The sequence below is a fragment of the Cydia amplana genome, chromosome 18 (assembly GCF_948474715.1).
Source record: "Cydia amplana chromosome 18, ilCydAmpl1.1, whole genome shotgun sequence".
NCBI classification, from domain to species: Eukaryota; Metazoa; Arthropoda; class Insecta; order Lepidoptera; family Tortricidae; genus Cydia; species Cydia amplana.
The window spans coordinates 1,250,631-1,275,522 of NC_086086.1; the positions used below are offsets into that span (position 1 = coordinate 1,250,631).

The 24,892-nt window shown below is 39.2% G+C and overlaps 1 protein-coding gene across 1 annotated transcript in view; it reads right to left on the bottom strand.

Moving 5' to 3' along the window:
- Positions 1-968: 968 nt before the first annotated feature.
- The window catches only part of LOC134656291 (uncharacterized), a 126,991-nt gene continuing 103,067 nt past the window's right edge, over positions 969-24,892 (bottom strand). The window contains exons 6-7 of the mRNA XM_063511810.1: positions 14,773-14,909; positions 969-1,238 (exon numbers count right to left, since the gene is read on the bottom strand). Coding sequence (XP_063367880.1) covers positions 1,051-1,238; positions 14,773-14,909 — 325 coding nt within the window. The 3' untranslated portion in view covers positions 969-1,050. The remainder of the gene's footprint in view (positions 1,239-14,772; positions 14,910-24,892) is intronic.

Consider the following 24,892-nt stretch of genomic DNA (forward strand, 5'->3'; position numbering starts at 1 on the left):
AGTTATTGAGCGGAGTGGCTTCAGAGTAGAGTAAGCGTTGCAATTACAGAAAATATATAAAATACAATTTTATTTTTGTAAAATGTTGTCTACCAATGGAATTTCTGGTTCCATTTGCTAATGCTAGTTTATACTTTGCCTTGGTAACCAAAATACAAGTATAAAATAACTATAATATATTATATTACAAAATTATTTTTGTATTAAGCAGAAACGTCTGCTAACAATGCTATTAAGCTTCGAAATAAACTAAAAGTGGAAAAATTCACTGTCTTGGGTGGGACTTGAACCCACGACCACTGTATCACTACCCACCGAGCGACCGTACCCAATTCAGCGAATATTTCCACCATATATGAGCCCTAGGGAGGCTCATAGCGACATCTACCGTAAGAGTCCTACACTTCACGGCTACCAGGGTATATAATTACATTTCTAATAGGTAAATGCTGCTGATTATTATTTTTGATGCCCGAAAAATAACAAGCTGTTATTTCCTCGTAATCTCAATTTAACAAAACTAAAGAACACTGCCATCTAACCGTTAACGTAGGTCATTTATAAACAAGGTTTAGACTAAATCGAAACAACTAGATAGGAAAAATTGCAGTATAAAACGTGCGAGAGGGACGTCGCTTACGCTATCATAGCGTTGTCTCGCTCAAATTTCGGAGCGACGTGCGAATCGGACGCAGTGTGCTGTTGCCCCTATAAATCGTAACTATATACTTCTAGGTTTAGGTGCTTTATTGTACAGTAAGCTGCAGAGTTAAGTGACCCCCCCCCCCCTCCCTGAAAACAGATTTATATGCAGGGGGGAGGGTCACTCAACTCTGCAGCTTAGCTGTACATAATATCAGTCGAACTACGGAAACCGATTTCGTTATCGTAATTTGCTCTGGTTTTATAATAACCTACTCAAACATAACCTTTCAGTTACCACACTAAAATAAAACAACAAAACATTATTATAATGAAATTTTATTTCCCCGTAACCGTTAATTATATTCTTTATTCAATAATCTCTTAATTTATTTACACAATTATTTATCACGTGGGTAGTACCATAACGTTTCCGTTCGATGGGCCATTCGTCGCGCAGGATAGTGACGCGACAAGCAATGGCGTTAACGACGTTATGTCGTACGTTATAACGGTTAACGTTATTAACGCTATCGTTATTGTGGTTGCGGAGACCGGGTGGTGTGCTGAGCCGGCGTGCAGCTCGGCTAGGCTTTCTTCTGGAACAAGGTAAATTGTGCTAGAAATTGGAAATGATACATTGTTTGAGGTAGGTAACTTCAAACGAGGAGTAATTTTGAAAATTGCAAATACGTACTAAACTATTAAGCACTGTCTACTGTAGCAACATTAAAGAAAATGCTTTGGTAACCGTGGTAGTAGTGTAAGTGTTGCCAAAGTTTAGTAAGCAAATATTAGCGATTTTCAAAATTATTTCCAATTTCGAAGTCGAAAATCGTGTCTTTGCATCCCATTTTCCGGTACGTTTATTATTTCCATAAACTGCTTGTAGGTACTACACTATCTCAATACCTAAAATAATCTTGTCAGGCTTTAGTTATCTTTGTTACTATGAATATTGTTTCTGCTATATTAGCAAGCTGGAACAGTACGCGATCGTCAGTTTATACCGAAGAGAATTTAAATAAAGGCCTATTGTCAAAGTAAATTTGGTAGTTACAGGTAGTACATTTATAGAGTTACTAGCTGTTGCCCGCGACTTCGTACGCGTGGATTTGTATATTGGTGGTTATATATTCTACATTAGCTTAGAACATTATACAGCAAAAGATCGCAGTAGGACGGTTAATCATTTGTTAATTATTAATATTATACAACGCATGAGACTTGTCTTTCACAACCTACGAAGTTTCAAGCCCCTAACTGAATAAAATTGTTCTCGATATACTCCCTCATCTCAACCCCCTTAGAAGATTTTCATGTCCTCTATTTAATAAAACCTACTACTTAACAACCTATTTACGAAGTTTGAAGTTTCTAGCTTTAAATAAAATTTGAACCCTATACAAACTTTCAACACCTTTTTAACCATTTTAGGGGATGAATTTTTAAAAACGCTGAAATCACTTTTTTTGTATTTTAATACTTATATGCCTTTATACAACGATTCAAGTCCCGCACTCAAATAAATGTTTGACCTCCATACAAATCTTCAACTCCTTTTTCACCACCATGGGGATGAATTATCAAAAACTCTGAAATTAGTTTTCTTCTCTTGTGATGAAATACCTTTTTACGAAGTCTCGAGTTCCTAGCTTAAAATAAAATTTGAACCCCATACAAACTTTCAACCCCTTTTTAACCCTTTTAAGGGATGAATTTTTAAAAACGCTGAAACAACTTTTCTTGCATTCTAATAATATGCCTATGTACAAAAATTCAAGCCCCACACTCACAAAAATATTTATCTCAATACAAACTTTCAACCCCTTTTTCACCACCTTGAGATATGAATTTTCAAAAACGCTGAACTTAGTTTTTTGCCGTTTAAAATAATACCTTTTTATGAAGTTTCAAGTTCCTAGCGTAAATAAAATTTGAACCCCATACAAATTTTCAACCCCTTTTTAACCCTGTTAGGGGATGAATTTTAGAAAATGCTGAAATTAGTTTTCTTATATTTTAATAATATGCCTCTGTACAAAAATTCAAGCCCCGCACTCACAAAAATGTTTGATCTCCATCATCCATACAAACTTTCAACTCCTTTTTCACCACCTTGAGATATGAATTTTCAAAAACGCTGAAATTAGTTTTTGTTGTTTTAAAATAGTACCTTTTTACGAAGTTTCAAGTTCCTAGCTTAAAATAAAATTTGAACCCCATACAAACTTTCAACCCCTTTTTAACCCTGTTAGGGGATGAATTTTACAAAACGCTAAAATTACTTTTCCTGTCTTCTAATAATATCCCCAAATCCAAAGATTCAAGTCCCGCGCTCGAATAAATGTTTGATATCCATACAAATTTTCAACCCCTTTTTCACCACCTTAGAGGATGAATTTTCAAAAACGCTGAAATTAGTTTTCTTGTATTTTAATTTAATATCTTTTTACAAAGTTTCAAGTTCCTAGCTTAAAATAAAATTTGAACCCTATACACATTTTCAACCCCTTTTTAACCCTGTTAGGGGATGAATTTTACAAAACGCTGAAATTACTTTTCCTGTCTTCTAATAATATCCCCAAATCCAAAGATTCAAGTCCCGCGCTCGTAAAAATGTTTGATATCCATACAAACTTTCAACCCCTTTTTCACCACCTTGAGATATGAATTTTCAAAAACGCTGAAATTAGTTTTCTTATATTTTAATTTAATATCTTTTTGCAAAGTTTTAAGTTCCTAGCTTAAAATAAAATTTGAACCCTATACGAACTTTCAACCCGTTTTTAACCCTGTTAGGGGATGAATTTTACGATACGCTGAAATCACTTTTCCTGTCTTCTAATAATATCCCCAAATACAAAGATTCAAGTCCCGCGCTCGAAAAAAATGTTTGATATCCATACAAACTTTCAACCCTTTTTTCACCACCATAGGGGATGAATTTTCAAAAACGCTGAAATTAGTTTTCTTGTATTTTAATTTAATACCTTTCTGCAAAGTTTCAAACTCCTAGATTAAAATAAAATTTGCACCCCATGACGAACTTTCATCCCCTTTCTAATCCCCTTAGGGGTTGAATTTCCAAAAATGTTGCAATTACTTTTTTTGTAATCGGCTATTATGCCTTTCTAAGAAGTTTCAAAGAATTTGTAATGGATTCAAATTTTCAACCCCTATTTAACCCTGTTAGGGGATGAATTTTACAAAACGCTGAAATAACTTTTCCTGTCTTCTAATAATATCCCCAAATACAAAGATTCAAGTCCCGCACTATCAAAAATATTTGATCTCCGTACAAACTTTCAACCCCTTTTTTACCACCTCGGGGGATGAAGTCTTAAAAACGCTGAAATCAGTTTTCTTGTTTTTTAATTTAATACCTTTTTACGAAGTGTCAAGGTCCTAGCTTAAAATAAAATTTGCACCCCAGGACAAAGTTTCATCCCCTTTTTTACCCCCTTAGGGGTTGAATTATCTAAAACGTCGCAATTCCTGTTTTTTGTCATCGGCTATTATGTATTTCTAAGAAGTTTCAAAGCATTTGTAATGGATCAAACTTTCAACCCCTTTTTAACCCTGTTAGGGGATGAATTTTCAAAAACGCTGAAATTACTTTTCCCGTCTTATAATAATATCCCCATGTACAAAGTTTCAAGTCCAACACTCACAAAAATATTTGATCTCCATACAAACTTTCAACCCCTTTTTCACCACCTTGGGGGATGAATTTTCAAAAACGCAGAAATTAGTTTTCTTGTTTTTTAATATAGTACATTGTTACAAAGTTTCAAATTCCTAGCTTAAAATAAAACTTGCACCCCATACAACCTTTCATCCCCTTTTTAACCCCCTTAGGGGTTGAATTTTTCAAAATCGCTTCTTATCTCTTGTACACTTTATAAATTCAACCTAGTGTGCAAATTTCAACTTTCTAGCTTTTGTAGTTTCGGCTCTGCGTTGATGAATCAGTCAGTCAGTCAGTCAGTCAGTCAGTCAGTCAGTCAGGACACTTGCATTTATATATATAGATAGATGAATAAGGATCAAATGCAAATGGCGTTTTAAAATATTTAATCATCTGTCGCAAGATGGCAGTAAATGAACTGTGACTACAAGATTTACTTTGACAATAACTCTTTACACTCTATTCTCTTTGGTTTAATACAAATTGCACGAAGAAATAGCTGACCACTACAACTTAACTGCTCAACGATGCTTGCAGCATAATATTCACTGCAACTTGAATTTCATTTTACGGAGCATGCAACTTTGTACCTTAATATAATGACAATAGAATACACAATTCGGTGAATGGTTATTTAGATGTTAGGTAAGAAATAACATGGAATAAATTACAGCTCATAACTAATGCATACGTCAATCAAACGTAGTAATATATTTTTATATTGAGCATTATTTAATGTGTATAGTACAGGTTAATTGACTAGTCGAATACATAATATTTTGTTATGCTTAAGTGTATCATATTGAAAAATGTAGAAGTCTACCAATTAACTCTTTGTGGAAAAAGCTTAATTTTGTGACTTAATCTAGAGTTAAGTGTCTTGAGAGAACGGAGGTCTTCTTATAAAACACCGATGAGGAGGTATTTACTTTATTTGATTTTACAATTACGAGTTTAATTCAATATAGTTTAGCAGCGCGAGGGTGTACCGGTACACCGAGCGATTCGGAGCTCACGTGTAGCCTGGTCGCTGGATGCGAACTAGATGAGGACTCGATGAGAACTCGATGAGAACTGTCTTCCGCTGGTCGAGATGGCCGCTTATATTCATCCCGAAACCGTGGGGATGCGTTGTCTGGAGTCACGTAGGCCATGAGAAGTTTCTGGAGCGTTTATGCTGTCGCTGCCATTAAGATAATGAAGAGTCGATCCCGTGGGAGCGGCATTAATTGACAACCGCCATAAAATAGGTGATGCATTACATACGCCTGTACTTGTATCAAAGGGTGCGTTTGTTTATCCCATTAGGTGCGTCTGCATTCCTTCTATCGACGTTGAAGATAATCTTTAATGTCTTGCCGTCGGTGTGTTGCTGGAGGTCGGGGATACGTGGGAAGCGTTCCTTAACTCCTCCCCCCTTAAGAGAGAACTAAGGGTGTAGCTTGTTACGCCCGTGTTCTCGAGGCTGCTGCGGCGTTGGGTGCACTTGAGGTATATGGCGCACCCGATGAGGCACATAAATATGCTTATGCTCCACACGCTGGGTATCCAAATATGTTGATGTATGTTTGATTTGATTGTTGATTCTAATGGCTTCAGGTGTATTTGTAAATCTTCATCCGTATATTGGATCTTATCTGTTTTTTGTTCTAAGTGCATCTGTATCTGCTGGACTTCTTCTTTGAATAGATTGTTGGTTTTCGAGATCACTTTAGTATATAGGTTCGCCATCTGTAGTTCACAGCCGGGATTAAGGTGTAGTTTATATGGCCCTTGGATGACTTCGTAAAACGTTTCATTGCAATTGATGGTTACTCGTTGTGGTCCTCTTGAGTATAACAGGAAATTGCCGTCGTTTATTGTTGTGATAGCTTCCTCTTCTTCTAGTTTCGTCGTAAGGCACGTGTGATTGTTTTTGAGAAGCAGAGCTTGATGGATGCAGTCAGGTGTTTTATTGGAGTCCTTCCACCAAACGTGTTTGCAGACCATCATGGTTTTCTTAGCTTTGCATTGTTCAGCACTTGGGTAGGCGTACCATGAGTTTTTAATGAGGATTGAAGGTTTTTGGATTTCGAGGATTAGACCATCATGAGTCGGGAAAGGGATGAGGTTGTATGCATTACCACTTTTAGCTTTAATTTCCGCTATTTTTGCAACAAAGTGTATGACATTACTAACAGTGTAAACCATAATACGATCGACTTCTACATTGTTTGCCTCCTCAAAAATGTCTTTACAAGGTATTCCTGGCTTAGCTAATGTTATGCCTAACTCTAAGATATTAATTATATCTTCCATTAATATAAAAGTAGTTAAAATATCAATATTTGCCTTATTAGTAAAACTTACTTCGTACATAGTGTTTAAACGTTTTGTAATGCTTTTAAGCCTTAAGTCAACTTTGTTAATAGTTTCGTTTAAGTTGTTAAGTAATGTTTCTTGGTTATTTGTAAGTGTTTGAATATTGTTATTAATTTCTTTTAAATCATTCGCATCAGGGTTTCCAGCTATAAATTTAACAATTGTTCCAAGACCATCAATAAGGCCGCGTTTGGATCGACCAACGTTTTGGTTCATTAATCCTTTTAATCTTCCTAATAAATGGGTATAAAGACTGTTAATGTGGTAATTATCAGTTTGAACTCTATTAGACATTAATTTGTTAAGGATGTTAAGGATTTCGGTTAGATTACATCTTTTGGTTAGATATCTGTAGCCTTCTATTTCTGCAATTGGTCCTATTTTTTCGAGGTATACGCCATTGGGATTTTCTAACTTCTTGATTAGGTAGGGTTGACTACCCTGGACTTGGAGGAACCTGTAACAACAACAGGCCTCAATTTATTTGCTGCTCGTCGTTTACCTCGACTATCCAAATATATTTTTGGGGTTTTTGTGTCGCGAATGTAGGTTTTTCGGCGAGTACAAAATACGTTAGCTTGTTTATTAGTGGTTGGGAGTTTTTCGTGAGTTTCGACTATTGGGGCTGGTAATTCGGTATTCTTATTATATTCGTCTGTTCTTTTTATTTGAGCATCCCGTTTTATTTTGTATATATAATCGTAAACCGTTTTTAAATGTTCTCTATGTTTTTCCAATAGAGTATTTAACAACTGTGAATCATGGAGAAAGTTAAACAAAGGTTCCGTTTCAATATGTCCAAATAAGATTTCATGTGGAGTTAATTTTGTGTCTGATTGTATCGAGCTGTTGTATGCTATTAATGCGAGTTTCATTTTGTCATCGTGCGGTAGTTTATTTTTATATTGTTCACTAAGCAATCGACAATGTTCTCTCAAAGTTGAGTGGAATCTTTCGACGATCCCGTGTGATGCTGGATTATAAGGCGTAGTGAAATTAATCTTAATGTGATATAAATTAACTAATTCCTTAAGTAGTGCGAATTCTTTTCCTGCGTCAGTCGTTATTTCTGCAGGGACACCATAGTGTGCAAAGTAAGAAAGAAGTTTTGACATAACTGTTGAGCTATTTTTATCTTTTAATCTTTTAACTACTGCGAAACGAGAGAATCCGTCTACTATAGATAAGTAAAGCTTGCCTTCAATATCAACAACATCGCAAAAAATATGATTAAGTGGTCGCAAAGCTATTGGTGGCAATAACATTGGTGGACGCATTGGATGCCGTTCGTATTTGCCTGCCTTACAAATAGAGCAGTTATTAATATATTCGCGGATATCCGACATAATATTTTTCCACCAATATTTCCTACTAATATGCATTAAAGTTTCGGTAATACCGCGATGATTCGTTTTTCCTTCGTGATAACTTTTTATGATATCGATTTGCTTTTCCTTTTCAACTACGGTTTCCACTATTTCAGTACAACGAGTTATACGAATTTGAGGATTATGTTCTTTAGTGAGGATCTTTACCATTTCTTGATATAATTCATCTACGTAAAAGAAAGCGTAATAGTGAATACCTGGTTTTAAATACTCGCGTGCAAGTTTCCTGAGTGCTTCTCCTGGTCGTTTAGATGTATACAGGCTAACTTCTATGATTTCGTTACCGTCTTCCTTTCGCACGTTTATATTATCTAATTTATTGTGTAGTTTAAAATAAATTTGATGTGGCTTTTTATTTATGACATCATTCATAATAGGAATTCCCTGGTGTATGTTGTCATCTTGTGAGTGCTGTGTTTGGATTTCTTCGCGGTTATCATTGTAGTTAATTTGTTCATCCATGTCGCTACCGTTCTGAGCTAATATTGATTCATTATCGTTAAAATTAATTTTTACCCGTGACAAAGCATCTGCGTTCGAGTTAATAGAGCCTTGTTTGTATTTTATTTCGAAGTCGAATTCAGCTAGTCGAAGTCTCCACCTAGTTAACCTAGAATTGGGGTCTTTTAAAGACATTAACCAAGTTAAAGGTTTATGATCGGTGTAAATGATGAACTTACGACCATATAAGTACGGTCTAAAGTGTTTGCAAGCCCAAACTATCGCAAGTAGCTCTTTTTCAGTTGTAGAATATTTAGATTCTGTATCAGATAAAGTTCTAGATGCATAAGCGATTGGTTTTTCGACATTATCTTCTTTCTGAGACAAAACCGCTCCTAACGCTATGTCACTAGCGTCTGTGGTAACAATAAATTGTTGATCAAAATCTGGATACTTTAAAATAGGTTCGTTGGTAATTAATTCTTTTAGCTTCTGTACTGACTTTAAAAACTCATCATCTATTATAATCTTGGCGCGTTTTTTTAAGCATTTAGTCAATGGTTTTGTTATTTGAGCATAGTTATTAATGAATCTCCTATAATAGCCTGTCAATCCCAAAAAGGATCGTATTTCTTTTTCGGTTTTTGGTACTGGGAAATTAACTATGTCTTGTACTTTGCGTTGGTTAGGTGTTAGACCGTTAGGTGTTAACTCGTGTCCTAAGTACTCTACATGTTTTTGAAGAAACTCAGATTTATCTGGTTGTATTTTTAAATTATGTTGTCGCAAGCGTTCAAATACTTTTCGTAATTTTTGTATGTGCTCGTCCAACGAAGTTGAGTAAATGATTATATCGTCTAGATATACGAGGCATGTATTATATAAGAGGTCGCGTAATATTAAATCCATTAATCGTTGAAATGTAGCCGGAGCGTTTTTTAAACCAAAAGGCATGCGTAAAAATTCCCAATGTCCGTGATTAGTTGAAAACGCAGTTTTTTCGATATCTTCCTCGTGCATTTCTATCTGATGGTACCCACTCGCGAGGTCTAGCGTAGTGAAGTACTGAGCTCTACCTAATTTATCCAATATTTCCTCTATATTTGGCAGAGGATATTTATCTTCGATTGTTTTTGCATTTAATTGCCTGTAGTCTATGACCATGCGCCATTTAACCTTACCGGATGCGTCAGGTTTTTTAGGTACAATGTGAACAGGACAACTCCAAGGGGAATTAGACTCACGGATAATGCCATTTTTAAGTAACTCGTTAACTTGTTTGTCTATTTCCTCTTGTTGTTTTGGTGGTTTCCTGTAATTGCGCACATAAATGGGTGTATCATCTGTCAAACGTAATTTATGTTTAACTGTATGGGTAAAGGTAAGTGGCTCTTGACCCGTATGAAACACGTCTTTAAATTCGTGTACTAACTTGGTAATTTTAGCTTTTTCTTCCATATTCATGTGATCCGTTCGAATCGTTAATTTACTAGCTTCCGTTTTGTTTATTTTAACATTGTCTAATACTTCCGATACAGATTTTAATCCATTCGGTATTGATTGTAAGAAATTATCAAAATTATTTTTGAATTTTTGGGGCCTAGGACTTAGGTTTGTGACACCTAATCTATATTTGCCATCTATCACTGACACTAATGCACAATTAATGAGGACGGTGTTTGTCCCGATTTCAGGGATAAAGTATTCGCCGTCCGGTTTGTTAGATACACATGTAATTAGATTATCCGAGAGCGGATCGATTTTTGAGATTTTCTCCGGATAGTCTATGCTAATTGGAATTATTTTGTTTGGCATGATAAGTTCACACTTTTTTGGATGAATTATTGCGTTAAGCTTTAAAATCAGGTCCCATCCTATCATTCCCGCATATTTGGGGTCAAAGTCATAGATCAAAAATTCATGTTCTATGTCTTCGCCTAACGGGTATAATTTTAAATTAATAGCTCCTCGATGTTTTGTTTTACTATGAGCAGTCGTAATTGTAAACTCTTTATCGATAACTTTATTATTAAAATTCCTATTAGACTTCAATATTGATGATCCAATAAGGCACCTATTACTACCAGAATCTATTAAGATTTTTCCTCCCCATTCATCTATAGTGATATATGGGAGATGATCTTTATCTAAATAATTTAATTTTACGTCAATTCGTTTTGTGGTCCTGTTTCTTGAAAAAAATCATCGCCATCATACGTGTTGGGGTCATAATTATGTTCGTAATTACCATTATGTTCATTGGTATTTATTTGTGTATTAAAAACTTCTACCGGTCGCGGTCTTGGCGGACGATTTACAGGTCGCCTACTAGTCGCGGTTCTCATTGAAATATCACTATCTAAATGGTCAGTTAATCTTTGAGGTTGGTGTTTTGGCGGGTATGTTTGTCGCCATTGTTCCGGAGTTGGTCGCGGTTGGTTGGCCCAATGCATTTGATTGTTGTTGTTATTTAACTGCAGATTAGGATAAGATATTTGTGCGAATTGGTTAGATTGGTGTTGATTTACGCGGTTTTGATTGAAATTCGGTTTTAGTACAGTATGTTGATTATAGTTTTTATTATTATAGTTAAATCTTGGATTAGATTTAAATGATTTTTCTTGTTTTCTCTGGAAGTACTCGGGGTGGACTTCTAACTCGTGTTTTAATTGATTATACGCGTCATCAAAAGTGGTGTGTTGCGCGGAACGGATTAATCGATCAGTCGCGATATCCAAGTGTTTACATAATTGGTCGATGCAAACGTTCTCCAAAATGGCTGTTGCTTGCGGTGAATCCGCTTTATTTTTCGCTGCGTACAAAAGTTCTTTTATTTTATCAGCAAATCCTAGAGCACTTTCGTTAGGGAACCGTTTAATGCGAGTGATTTCAGAAAGAATTTGTTCTATACTTCTAGTGTCACCAAATTTAGACCTTAAGGAATTTACAATTTCTTCTACCGTGTTGTTTGGCATGTGAGCAATTGCTTTAATTGCTTCCCCGCGTAACTTGCTTTTTAATATAATTGGAAACAGGGCCCTTGCGTCAGCGTCTGCTGCTCTAGCTAACATAGTAACTTGATTTAAAAAGAAATCTAAAGTTTGTCTATCACCTTCATATTTGGGCAAATATTTTTCGATCGTAGTATGATTCAGAGCCATTTTGATATTAAATTAATTAAATCCTATCACAGAATAGAACTGTCTCTTTTTTTTTTTTAAAGAAAAAAAAAATGGTGGAAATGCGTACAAAATAATTAGGAAAATGAAAGGAAAATGTAGGAAAACTCACAGGGTAGCCGCCAGTGCGATGAGTACTGTGGTCTTCATAAGGCAGTGGTCGAATCTCTTCAGGTTGAAACCTTCCAGTTCGCGCCGACGATGTGTAGCCGCTGCTCGCTGGGAGACTCGCCCGTCGCTGTCACCAGTTAAGTGTCTTGAGAGAACGGAGGTCTTCTTATAAAACACCGATGAGGAGGTATTTACTTTATTTGATTTTACAATTACGAGTTTAATTCAATATAGTTTAGCAGCGCGAGGGTGTACCGGTACACCGAGCGATTCGGAGCTCACGTGTAGCCTGGTCGCTGGATGCGAACTAGATGAGGACTCGATGAGAACTCGATGAGAACTGTCTTCCGCTGGTCGAGATGGCCGCTTATATTCATCCCGAAACCGTGGGGATGCGTTGTCTGGAGTCACGTAGGCCATGAGAAGTTTCTGGAGCGTTTATGCTGTCGCTGCCATTAAGATAATGAAGAGTCGATCCCGTGGGAGCGGCATTAATTGACAACCGCCATAAAATAGGTGATGCATTACATACGCCTGTACTTGTATCAAAGGGTGCGTTTGTTTATCCCATTAGGTGCGTCTGCATTCCTTCTATCGACGTTGAAGATAATCTTTAATGTCTTGCCGTCGGTGTGTTGCTGGAGGTCGGGGATACGTGGGAAGCGTTCCTTAACTCTAGTTTAAATGTTTTGTACTATACTCCATTCCAGATAGGATTAGACGGAAAGGAAAAAACATCCTGCAATTTTTAGCATCGTTTGCGTGTCACATATTTTTGCGGCCTTCGAAGAGTAGGTACATATTATTGCACACAAGATCTTGTAAAGAAAAAAAAAGATCTTTGAAACTACTATAATATGATTAATATGTTTTAAGTGTAACCAGGGTATTTTGCCATCGTCTCTCGGCGGCGTTATTTTGCTAATATTGAATTTTCCCGAACCCTATTCAAACTGCACTCCTAGTTAACAAGTTAGAACGAGTTCGCGTAGTAATGAGTTAATACGTTAACGATTTCGACATGTTCATATAACACAGTTTTAACGTGGAAGTTATGAAGTTGGTGCGCGAAAGTTTTGAATATAATGAGGTGTTATACCTACTTACTGTTAAATAAGCTTCTCATTCTAAGAGTTAGGTCGCTAACCACGAATAATTTCGTATATTGACTCACATATTTCTATCGCACGCGCATAACTATATTGCTGTCCCGCTCGGTCAATTCATATTTAGGGTCCTTACTTTATTCGATTATTTTATTAGGTATGTATTAATGTTCAGTATCTTTATTGTAATGTACCATAATACTCTATAATCTGTACAGGGTGACATTTGAGTCGTGATCAGTAATAATATATGTTTTTCTAACTCCATAAACAACTAGCAATTTAATGCCTACTAAATACTCTTACTAAAATCAGAAAAGATTTTTTTTTATTTTTTGTCATTTATTTTACTTTTTGGACTTAGGATATTACAACGGCTTATTAAGATATATAAATTAGTAAATTGAATCGGATCTTTCATTGACATCAATTTTGTAATTTGTCCCAGTTAGCAATAAAATTTACTTAATTTTTCGTTTGAAATATCTTACAAAGCTGTTTAAATACCACATTGCCACTTGTAAATGTAAAATAAATGACAAAAAATAACCAAAAAATTAAACAAAATCTTGTCTGATTTTAGTAAGAGTAGGGGCATTAAATTGCTCGTTGTTTATGGAGTTAGAAAAACATATTACGATCACGACTCAAATGTCACCCTGTATATACTCTGAATAAGATCATGATGAAAATTCAATTCTATCATAGTTGCCCTGCTGTTCACGCAAATGCTGTCTCGCTATATCGCTATATGAGTGAATGAGATATCATTGAGCACGTGTACGACCATGGTGTGAGGGCGAGCTCCTCGCACGGCGCACGTGTAGTTCCCGGCGTCACTGCTGTTCACTCGTGCGAGGCGAAGCAGGCTGTCCGCGCCGCCTGGGACTTGCTCGGTCTCGACGCCTGGAGTCAGAACGTACCATTGAGCACGTGCACGGACACGGTGTGAGGGCGAGCTCCTCGCACGGCGCACGTGTAGTTCCCGGCGTCACTGCTGTTCACTCGTGCGAGGCGAAGCAGGCTGTCCGCGCCGCCTGGGACTTGCTCGGTCTCGACGCCTGGAGTCAGAACGTACCATTGAGCACGTGCACGGACACGGTGTGAGGGCGAGCTCCTCGCACGGCGCACGTGTAGTTCCCGGCGTCACTGCTGTTCACTCGTGCGAGGCGAAGCAGGCTGTCCGCGCCGCCTGGGACTTGCTCGGTCTCGACGCCTGGAGTCAGAACGTACCATTGAGCACGTGCACGGACACGGTGTGAGGGCGAGCTCCTCGCACGGCGCACGTGTAGTTCCCGGCGTCACTGCTGTTCACTCGTACAAGGCGAAGCAGGCTGTTCGCTCCGCCTGGGACTTGCTCGGTCTCGACGCTTGGAGGTAGAACGTACCATTGAGCACGTGCACGGACACGGTGTGAGGGCGAGCTCCTCGCACGGCGCACGTGTAGTTCCCGGCGTCACTGCTGTTCACTCGTACAAGGCGAAGCAGGCTGTTCGCTCCGCCTGGGACTTGCTCGGTCTCGACGCTTGGAGGTAGAACGTACCATTGAGCACGTGCACGGACACGGTGTGAGGGCGAGCTCCTCGCACGGCGCACGTGTAGTTCCCGGCGTCACTGCTGTTCACTCGTACAAGGCGAAGCAGGCTGTTCGCTCCGCCTGGGACTTGCTCGGTCTCGACGCTTGGAGGTAGAACGTACCATTGAGCACGTGCACGGACACGGTGTGAGGGCGAGCTCCTCGCACGGCGCACGTGTAGTTCCCGGCGTCACTGCTGTTCACTCGTGCGAGGCGAAGCAGGCTGTTCGCTCCGCCTGGGACTTGCTCGGTCTCGACGCCTGGAGTCAGAACGTACCATTGAGCACGTGCACGGACACGGTGTGAGGGCGAGCTCCTCGCACGGCGCACGTGTAGTTCCCGGCGTCACTGCTGTTCACTCGTGCGAGGCGAAGCAGGCTGTCCGCGCCGCCTGGGACTTGCTCAGTCTTAACGCTGTGGATATAAACGTTGCATTAGATTTATGACTAATGATGTAAACACACATGGATATAAATGAATGAGCAAAAAATTCGGTTAAAAGTTGTTTTAACCTCCACTTACATGAATAACTTGAAGACTGTAGTTTCTCACTTGAAAGCATGTTTTTTTAAATAATTTTAACTACAAAACTAAATGAAATGAAATGAAATGAAATGAAATGAAATGAAATGAAAATGAAAATGAAAATATTTATTTCAGACACCAGGTATCCATATTTTTGTCTACAAAACTATATTAGTAGGTAACAAAGAAAAGAAAAGAAAAATAAAATAAAAATAAAAAACTATAAACTATAAAAATAAACGTTAGTAAAATATATAATGCTCATTGGATCTTACATGTATTGAGATCCAGTGAGTTATAAGAGGGCTATCGACCCTTTCCGCAATCACCTTCAGGAGTGTGTTGGTGCTGCCCCGCACGCGTTGCCACAGGGACGCTACCCTCTTACGCAGCACTGCGTGGAAGCCGTCTGTGCCCACTCGGCGAACATTCCTGACGCGCTGCATCGCCAGGGCAGCCCCAACAAACCCCTGAAGGCGTTGTTGTACTGGACACGCAGAGCACTAAAGGTTTTTTTGGTGTAGTTGCTCCACAGGTTGCACGTGTACAGGTTTTGGCAGTACGTTTTAAATAGAGTAATTTTGACCTCGCGGGAACAGCGTGCAAACCTGCGTGACAACATGTTACCCCTAACCGATAGTGCTCTGCGTTCCCTTTCTATGTCTTCATCATCTTTGAGAGTGTCTGTGACCCAATGGCCCAAATATTTAAATTTTGTAACAGTCTGAAGAGGAGAACCGTCTAGACTAATAGGTGGTATGGGATATGTTTTCGTACCAGACTTAAAGACTAAGATCTCACTCTTCTTGACATTTTTTTAAATGACTTTTTTTTTTTTTTTTTTTTTTTTATTATATTTGAGCCCGTGGGCCACAACATATCTCTCACATATACCTAGCATGATTTTTAATGCGTTTATTGAGGGGCTCAGCAGCACCATATCGTCGGCATAGCTAATATTATTAACAAAACAGCCGTCCACCGAACAACCTACACCGGCGCTGCTGAGCTCCTCAATCAACCCATTAACATAAAGATTAAAAAGTGTGGGTGACGTTAACCCTCCCTGTCTCACACCACACTTCATTTTATAAGGGTCTGAGTATCCCCCAGCCCATCTCACAATATTTATTTGATGATCATACCAATACTCAAACATGTTTGTTACTTCAACTGGTAAACTAGTCCCATTCCGTAACTTACGCCATAACAGCTTGTAAGATACTAGGTCAAATGCCTTCGACAAGTCCAGAAAACATGCAAAAACTGACGTGTTCCGCTTAGTGTAATATTGAACAGTATGCTTAAGACATAGTATAGCCGATTCAGTTGAAAGTCCGGGTCGAAAACCGAACTGGGCGTCATGTAGGTTGATATGTAAAGCCACGTTTTCACTATAAACAATTATGTTTATTTATATGAACAGTGTTGGTAAACAAAGTTTCTCAGAAAATGAATGGTACCTACACATTACGAAACCTTGTTCATAAACCTGTTTTCTAAATAAAAAATGGTAACAGTGAATACGTGGCTTAGAAACGACTTACGAAACACGACTTATTATACAATCCATTTATTTTAAAATGCCCTTTGTGTACCTAACTATTCAGTCTGTAAAGCAGATCCAAAATACGATCCGTTATTATAAGTTAAACAACTGAGCAAATAATTTAATCAACAATATTGCTAGACAAAGTATGTTCTGTACGATTGGGCTGTCAGTCATGTAACGAATTAGGGGAAGTGTCAAACACAAATGTATTTTATTCGGGAAATATTTTCCAGACTTATTTCTTACGAAAAGGGTATAAAAAGAACTGCTAAAGGGCTCTAGGCTTTTACATTTGTAGGAAGGGTAGAAATAAACGTTTAGGTACTGTCTAATATTAAACTAGGTAAAACAACAGATATTTAAGCTCCAAGTAAGTTTTATTTCGAGCGGCTGTTACGTAAACATTTTCTAAAACAAGAATTCATCAGTATTATATTTACTTTATGGTTTGTGGTATTTTATATGCGTTTATATATTTTTTATTTGTTTATGTAATATATGTAGTTCTTTAAATTATTTAAATTTTATCAATATAAATTTCTCTCTCTGCACCAATTTGTATGTACTTATCTCTGCTGTTGTCAGGCAGTGAATGCCATTTAGCTTTAAGTCTACCATTTGTTCATTGTTATTATAATTTATGTAATAAATTTTAATTAAATAAAGATCCCCGCTCCGAATCGTTTCTGGTGCAGAGGCTGTCCATAGCCATCCAGCGGGGTAATGCCGTGAGCATTATGGGCACTCTTGCACCGGAAGCGATAAGGAACGGGTTTGACTAGTAGTTACGTATGTAATTACGTATGTTAATATTTGTAAGCTGATTTATAAGATGACTTTTTAATTATTAACTTGATCTATGATAAACTCAACATTAAATTTTATTAAATAAATAGAGACCATAATTTATTAAACAAGTTTATCTTGATATTTTGGTGCGATTGATTTATTTTTTTACGCCGCAAGCAATTCGCATTCATTAAAATTTGTCGATTAATCATATTCAAGAGCTTCCAAACTAAAGTGGCAAGGCAAGATACTTCAATTTCTGATATATCAGAGGTCCTAATACAAGAAACCTTGAAAGGTCAACGACCGGGATGTCTCTAGACTTGGATCCCTTTAGGGACTCGACATTATTTGCTGCTAGGTTCTACTGTGACAGGCCGATTAAATAGCTTGGGTCTTGGGTGTCAATGACATTTTTGCGTGTAATATAATACCAGTCTCACAGAAACCCTCATCATATTCATATATCTTTATTGCGTCCATGTTCATATTTACCTAGGATGGTATAAAACATTATAAACTCGTAAGTGCCAACCGGTGCGGTGCGGTGCGAAGCGGTGGTGGCCGAGTGGATATGACGCCCGACTTTCAATCCGGAAGTCGCGGGTTCAAATCCTGGCTCGTACCAATGAGTTTTTCGGAACTTATGTACGAAATATCATTTGATATTTACCACTAGTTTTTCGGTGAAGGAAAAACATCGTGAGGAAACCTGCATACATCTGCGAAGAAATTCAAAGGTGTATGGGCCCGGCCACATGTCAGCGGTGCGGCGCCGCCGCCGCCGCGCGGCGCGGCACCGCAGAAATCTGCGGCACCGCAAACCGCTCTGCGGCGACGCCCGCCGCAACGCAAAATTTTGCGGTGCCGCGCTGCGGCGCCGCAAAGCGGTGCGCGGCGCCGCGCGCGGTGCCGCAAAGGGGTGAGTTTCGCCGCGCGCGGTGCCGCCGAGCGGCGTGCGGCGCCGCAGATTTCTGCGGTGCCGCGCCGGTATTTTCTTTTGAAATGATTTGCATCTTCATTCATTATACGAAGATATGGGTTCACCCAAAATTTTTTTTCCAATTGTTTTTTTATTTCTGCGCCTTCTTAATAGCGCTGGCAGTACACCGAGAAATTCAGTAAAATGTTGCAAATGATGTCAAAGGTATGAAAATCGGTACGATTGATATTTAGGACATTTGAAACAATTTGACCCGAAGCACCATTAAATAAAAAAAACGAGATGAGTTATCTTTTTTTGTATGGAATTTAAAAAAAACTGTTTTGAAACCTATTGTGTGTGGTATTAAACGAAAGGGCTTTCTGAGCCGATTCCAAAATATCATATCATTACATTTCAGTCATTTTTTTTAATTATAATAAATATAATTTTCAAAACATACCAAGTTTGGTCTTCTCCAGATACAATACCGTTCAATATTTTTTTGTAAAATATACCTCAAATTATACCTAATATCCTCATATCTAACCCTAAGAAAGCAATTTTGAAAATAATTACATCAATTTTTTTTTTTTTTAATTTTTCAATTTTACAAAGTGTGATCTACGAATCTCTCAATTAAATATTTAAATAGAAAGCATAGTTTTTCCAGAAAGTCGCTTATATCTCGGAATCTATAAGTCGTAGTAAAAATTATCTATGTAAGAATTAACTGAAAAAACTCACCTTTAACGTTGCATACAAATCTTTTTCTACGACCAAGCACTTTGAAAAAAAAATTGTAAATTTAACAAATGTTTTTCATTCAACAAAAATAATACTAAAAACAAGTGGAATCATATAGGACATATATGTAGGTAAACAAACCAAAAGTATACAGCTAAGATACGCGACCCGGCCACCGCGCCCCGCGCCCCACGGCCGTATGGTCAGCGACACCTTCTAGTAACTCATGAGGCCCTGGTACTTGCTCTTAGTTAAATTACAATTTTTTTTTCAAAGTTATAGTTTTTTTTTCTCTATTTTGGCCACAGTAGCCTATGGAGACTAACAAGCAACGCTAAGCGGTGTTCGTAGTCTATGGATCTTGCTATATTACGGGTGTCACATGCGCGTTTCTGACTTCTGAAGGAATTTTATTGTTTCTACTATAGAACCTAATGAATATTTTGTAAATTGGCAGCAATGCACTTAGTACTCATCTGTCAGAGATGACAATTAAAATTAGGTTGGCAACAATGTATTTCATACAATATTTTTTAAGTGGTAATTACACGAAGTATCGTAAAAGTACCAAAAAGATACTGCGTGTATGCACAAATACCTTTTTGAGGAATAGACTAAAGACTTGTCTTGACAACTATAACATAGGGGTTTAAATGTGTGTGTACGACCTTTTAAATGACAAATAAAGGTACGGGAATAGAAAAAATTAAAACAAATATACTAAATGTAAATATTTTCAAAATTGCTTTATTAGAATTAGATATTTATTTAATCTTTATTGCACAAATGAAAATACAAACGTACAAAAGGCGGACTTAATGCTAAAATGCATTCTCTACCAGTCAACCTTCGGGCAAATCAGATAACTTGTAGGCGGTGCAATATCATGTTATAATTACAAAACAAAGTAGGTACCTACTTTTACACAACTAAACAAATACAATGAATATAAATAATAAATAGATATAGATATGAGGATATTCGGTATAATTTGAGGTATATTTAACAAAAAATTTTCAACGGTATTGTATCTGGAGAAACCTAAACTTGGTATGTTTTGAAAAATATTTTTATTTTTTAAGCAAAGTTATTTATTAGGTACAGAAATTTACAAATTTAATATACTCAGGTAAATATAAAAATTAATGGTATTGTATGCATTTAGGCCATAGGTACCCGGCTGAATGTACCTAGTACGCTGCTGGCGTTACCTCTTTGTACCGCTAGCGAGATACGCTGGATTAAAAATGCGCCGGACCTGGGGTCGCCGCTTTTCTCTCGTAGGCGTTGACCTAACTTTCTTATGAATTTTTTAGCATCAGCACACCAAGGCCCGCTGGTTTCTATGGCTACTGGTACAAAATCGAAGGTCGGCTCCAGATTTGAGTATTTAACCCGTTTTAGTTTGGCGGCGTTTTCGGCAGCAGCTCCAGCTTTGTGCACCGTGTAGCTGAGATGGGAAGGGGCAAATGTGCTTACGCACGTCGCGTCCCAAATGAGGCTGCGTCCTCGCTCCCATGGGACCAGCGTCAGACCGTCTGGTCTTTTTCCGTCGGTCCTGCTTAAGCCTTGGGGCTCTAAGACACAGGGAATATTCGCAGACACCAGTGCACGACGAATAATTTCGTTAATGCACTGGTGTCTGGAGAACCTACCGGCGCAACGAACGCAGCTCAGTCCGTGGTGACCGTTTGGTTGGACTGCAGCCCCGCACACACACTGGTGGGGTTCGCAAACAGTACAGCCCAGTCGCAGTGCCACACCTATGCGAAGGGAGTCAGTATCAAGGAGTGTGCCCAAGTATGGTGATGGTAGCGCGTGCAGCCATGCTCCGGATTCAGGCAATGCCACTGCTTTCAAACGCGCCACATCGACATTTACAGCCGCTTCGAGTAAGTCATCGTATGTTTTCTTGCTAAGAATGTCGTCCCAGGATCTTTGGAGCTTCAGATTTTCGGGCCTCGCGTCATTTGGGCACCTAGCCCTCCACTCATAAAAGGCTTCTTCCAAAAAAGGAATTCGGACACTGCCACCGTTTACTGGTAAGATTCGAGTGACAAGATCCATGGAAGCGTGAGCGGAGGCTATGAATGCCACTAGTCCGACATCGTGCGCTCGACGAATCCCGAGACCACCATATCGGATGGGCAGCGAAGATTGAGACCACTGGGAATCATTCAAGCTGACGTTGAGGATGATTTCCAGACCATTTCGCAAAGTTTGGTCAAAGTTGCGGATGTGCTCTGGGAAGAGCCATGAGGGCGCTGTTCGAAGTGTATAAGTCAGGCGGGGCATGGAGAAGCAGTTACGTAATAAAACCAAGGCAACATGTGATGAGAGCTGTTGTAGATGATGGAGTGATGATGATAATGCATCCCCTTTTTTCCGAATTGTAGAGGGCACCCCCTCAGGAAATATTGGAGCACCTAAAAGTGAAAAAGATGTGGTGTCAATTAATTTCAAATTGGGCAGCAGTGCTTGGAAGTCAGGGAAAAAGCCAGATGAACTGCATGGAAACAATTCACATTTTTCTGAATTTACTTCTAAGCCAATGCCCGATAGGGCTGGCAATAATTTCCTTAAATCGCTAAGAACAACGTTGGCTGGTCCTCCAATCGTGCCATCATCCAAATACCAAACGTTTAAAGGAGATACCAATGTCGATATATGTTTTTGAATGGCCAGACAAAAAACCAACGGACCTAAAGGATCTCCCTGTTGGGCACCGACTTGAGATGATAAAATACTACAGTTATAAAATAGGTTGCTAGGAGAGGCATAGCACTGGTAGAGGAAGGGATATAAAGAAGGTATCAAATTCCTTACTTCCTCTAACATTGTATCCCTCTCCACGCTATTGAAAGCATTTTTTAAGTCCAGTTTCAAAACAATTCTGTCATCGCCATCCTGTAAGGTAGCGAAAGAACGCGTAGCGTGAATGGCAGATTCACAGCCAAGAGGTGTGCCAAACCCTACTTGGTGGGGCTGGAGGTAAGCCGCCATGGCGTCCCTTACGGAATGGCAACACAATTTGGCAACGAGACGGCGTATGGTGTTCCCGATCGCGATGGGCCGAACCCCTCCATCTTTTTTTGATAAGGCGCAAACCGATGCTCCATATAAATATGAACAGACTTGTGGATGAACCATCCCTCGCAACATAAAGTTACATAATTTGGTCAGCGATTCAAGTAATTTAGGCCCATTGCTTCCCGCTGATGAGGAAGTTAACTCCTTCAGATGCTGAGGACGGAGACCATCTAGGCCAGCGGCTGAGCCATTATAAAAACTTCCTATAGCATTTGTTACCTCCGAAGTTGTTACAGTTAAATACGGGCTTGACAAATTAGGCTCGGCTGGCAAAGCGAGCTGTCTTGATGGAGGTGGATGTTTATTTTGCAACTCTCTTAAAGTGTCGTTATTGTTGGGAGCTAGTGTTGATTCGGACATTAGAAGCCGTACGGCCCCCCGTAAGTCTCCTTCATACACTTTAGATTCTATTGAGCGATACAGAGACTGTGGTTTATAACTTACTTCGTCAGGGAAATATGTGTTTGTCGACTCAATGTTATCTTTTACTTTTGACGTGAGAGATTTGTGAATAGAACTCTCCGGAACTCTTAACGCCGTAAAGGAAAAAGATAAAAAAGCATACCAATCTTCTGTACTGTTTGTTTTGAGGCAATTTTCTATAATGCCCGCTAACCTGCCAGCAGCTAAGCTTCTGGCTCCTTTAGGTATATGTTTGAGTACACGAACATATTTCTTAAGCTTTGGTAGACTGGAAAGACCTGTTGTAGTATCGTTGCCTTGGTTTGGGTGGGATGCTTGGGTTGGTTGGGTAGAGGGTTGCGACGTGTTTGTACCGTGAGTTTTACCTAAGTGGATATTTAGGCCTCTCTGGCCTTTAAAGAGACGACCCGGTGGGCAAAGTGGGCATTGTACATCTGATGCAGTAGGAGGGGCGACATTTAGCGGGGTATCTCTCGTTATCGAACACATTAAACACTAGATTCACAAAAACAAAGAAAATTAAAATACAAAGCTGAGCTAAAAAAACAATATAAAAAGGATACGGCCTACCGGCCTTAAGTATTTTATGCTATACTATTATACGTAGCTCGGCAGCAGGGTTCTCGAAGCAATCCTAAAAGTCCTCCCAGACCAGTTGCCGCGTGGTAACCGTCGAAGTTTAGTTCAACTTGGCCTTCTTTTATAATGTAATGAATTGTGTGGAGGCGGTTTAACTGGCACTGAAGTGAAGTACTACTTCACTTCACAAGCACGAACAGCACGAATAAGTGTAAGCGTTATACGTATTGCTTCACTGAAATCTATTTTTCTTGTTTGTAAATAAAATAATTGACAACCAGCTGTCATGTTGTCTGGGTAAAGCAAGAGCGTATTCCTTGAGCCCGGGCTGCGGTCCCCGCATGGAGGTTGCAACGTGGGTTGTCTTCAGCGCGATAAATATCGTTGAGCAAGGTCCCGGGTTCAAAATGTTTAAACAATATTAAGGAAAATAAATTTAAAAAACCAGGGAAGTTTTTACGGTCCGTGTTGATCCGTTGCTAGGTGATATATTTTTGGAATCAGCTCAGAAAGCCCTTTCGTTTAATACTACACACGATAGGTTTCTAAACAATTTTTTTTTAAATTTCATACAAAAAAAAGATGACGTCATAACTGCTCTCGTTTTTTTTATTTGTTAGTGCTTCGGGTCAAATTGTTTCAAATGTCCTAAAGATCAATCGTACCGATTTTCATACCTTTAACACCATTTGCAGCGTTTTTTGGCGAACCGCTATCGCTATAACAACAGCAAGAGTAGAACACGTGTGAAAGGATCCATGTCTGATTAAACAACTGGTAGTCGAATTTTATTCTTTACTATGCAGCGTGGCATCGCACGCGGCGCCGCACGCCGCTTGGCGGCACCGCGCGCGGCGAAACTCGCCGCTTTGCGGCACCGCGCGCGGCGCCGCGCACCGCTTTGCGGCGCCGCAGCGCGGCACCGCAAAATTTTGCGTTGCGGCGGGCGTCGCCGCAGAGCGGTTTGCGGTGCCGCAGATTTCTGCGGTGCCGCGCCGCGCGGCGGCGGCGGCGCCGCACCGCTGACATGTGGCCGGGCCCTATGTGAAGTCCCCAATCCGCATTGGGCTAACGTGGGGACTATAGCCCGAGCCCTCTCGCGCATAAGAGGAGGCCTGTGCCCAGCAGTGGGACGTATAAAGGCTGAATTATTATTATTATTATTAAGTGCCAACCGCCATAAGGTACCTTTACCGTGGAACGCCACATTTTGATGTGTAGTTTCATCCGCTAGTTACTATTGATGCTGATATTCGGTACATTTGTACAACCGTATATCAGGGAAGTCTCCATTGCGCTCTATAAACTCCGGTTAACGCGATAGTGCATAGAGATAGATTGGCTCACAGCCAGCCCTTTGTGTACCCGATTATGACTGATATTTTTTTAATATTTGGAACATTCAATGGACCGAGTAATGTTAGGGGAGTTACATTGAAACTAGCTAAATAAGTTGCGCAGTGCGGGGTTAATCTTACCTATTACCTAATGGTTTAAGGGTAGTTTCAAATGTGAGAAAACGTGATTCCAAAAGAAATATTTTTATGAGTTTGAAATGTTAGAGACAAATTTAACTGGGGAGAAAATAAAATCTCTAATCTCTCTGCACCAATTGTAGGTATCTCTGTTTGGCCCTATGGTTGACTGGTAGAGAATGCCATTTGCCATTAATTCCGCTTTTGTACATTGTTGTATATATTTTGTGCAAAAAAGTCTAAATAAATAAATAAAATACACCTGAGATAAGTGTAGCGGTGGGAAGCATTGGTA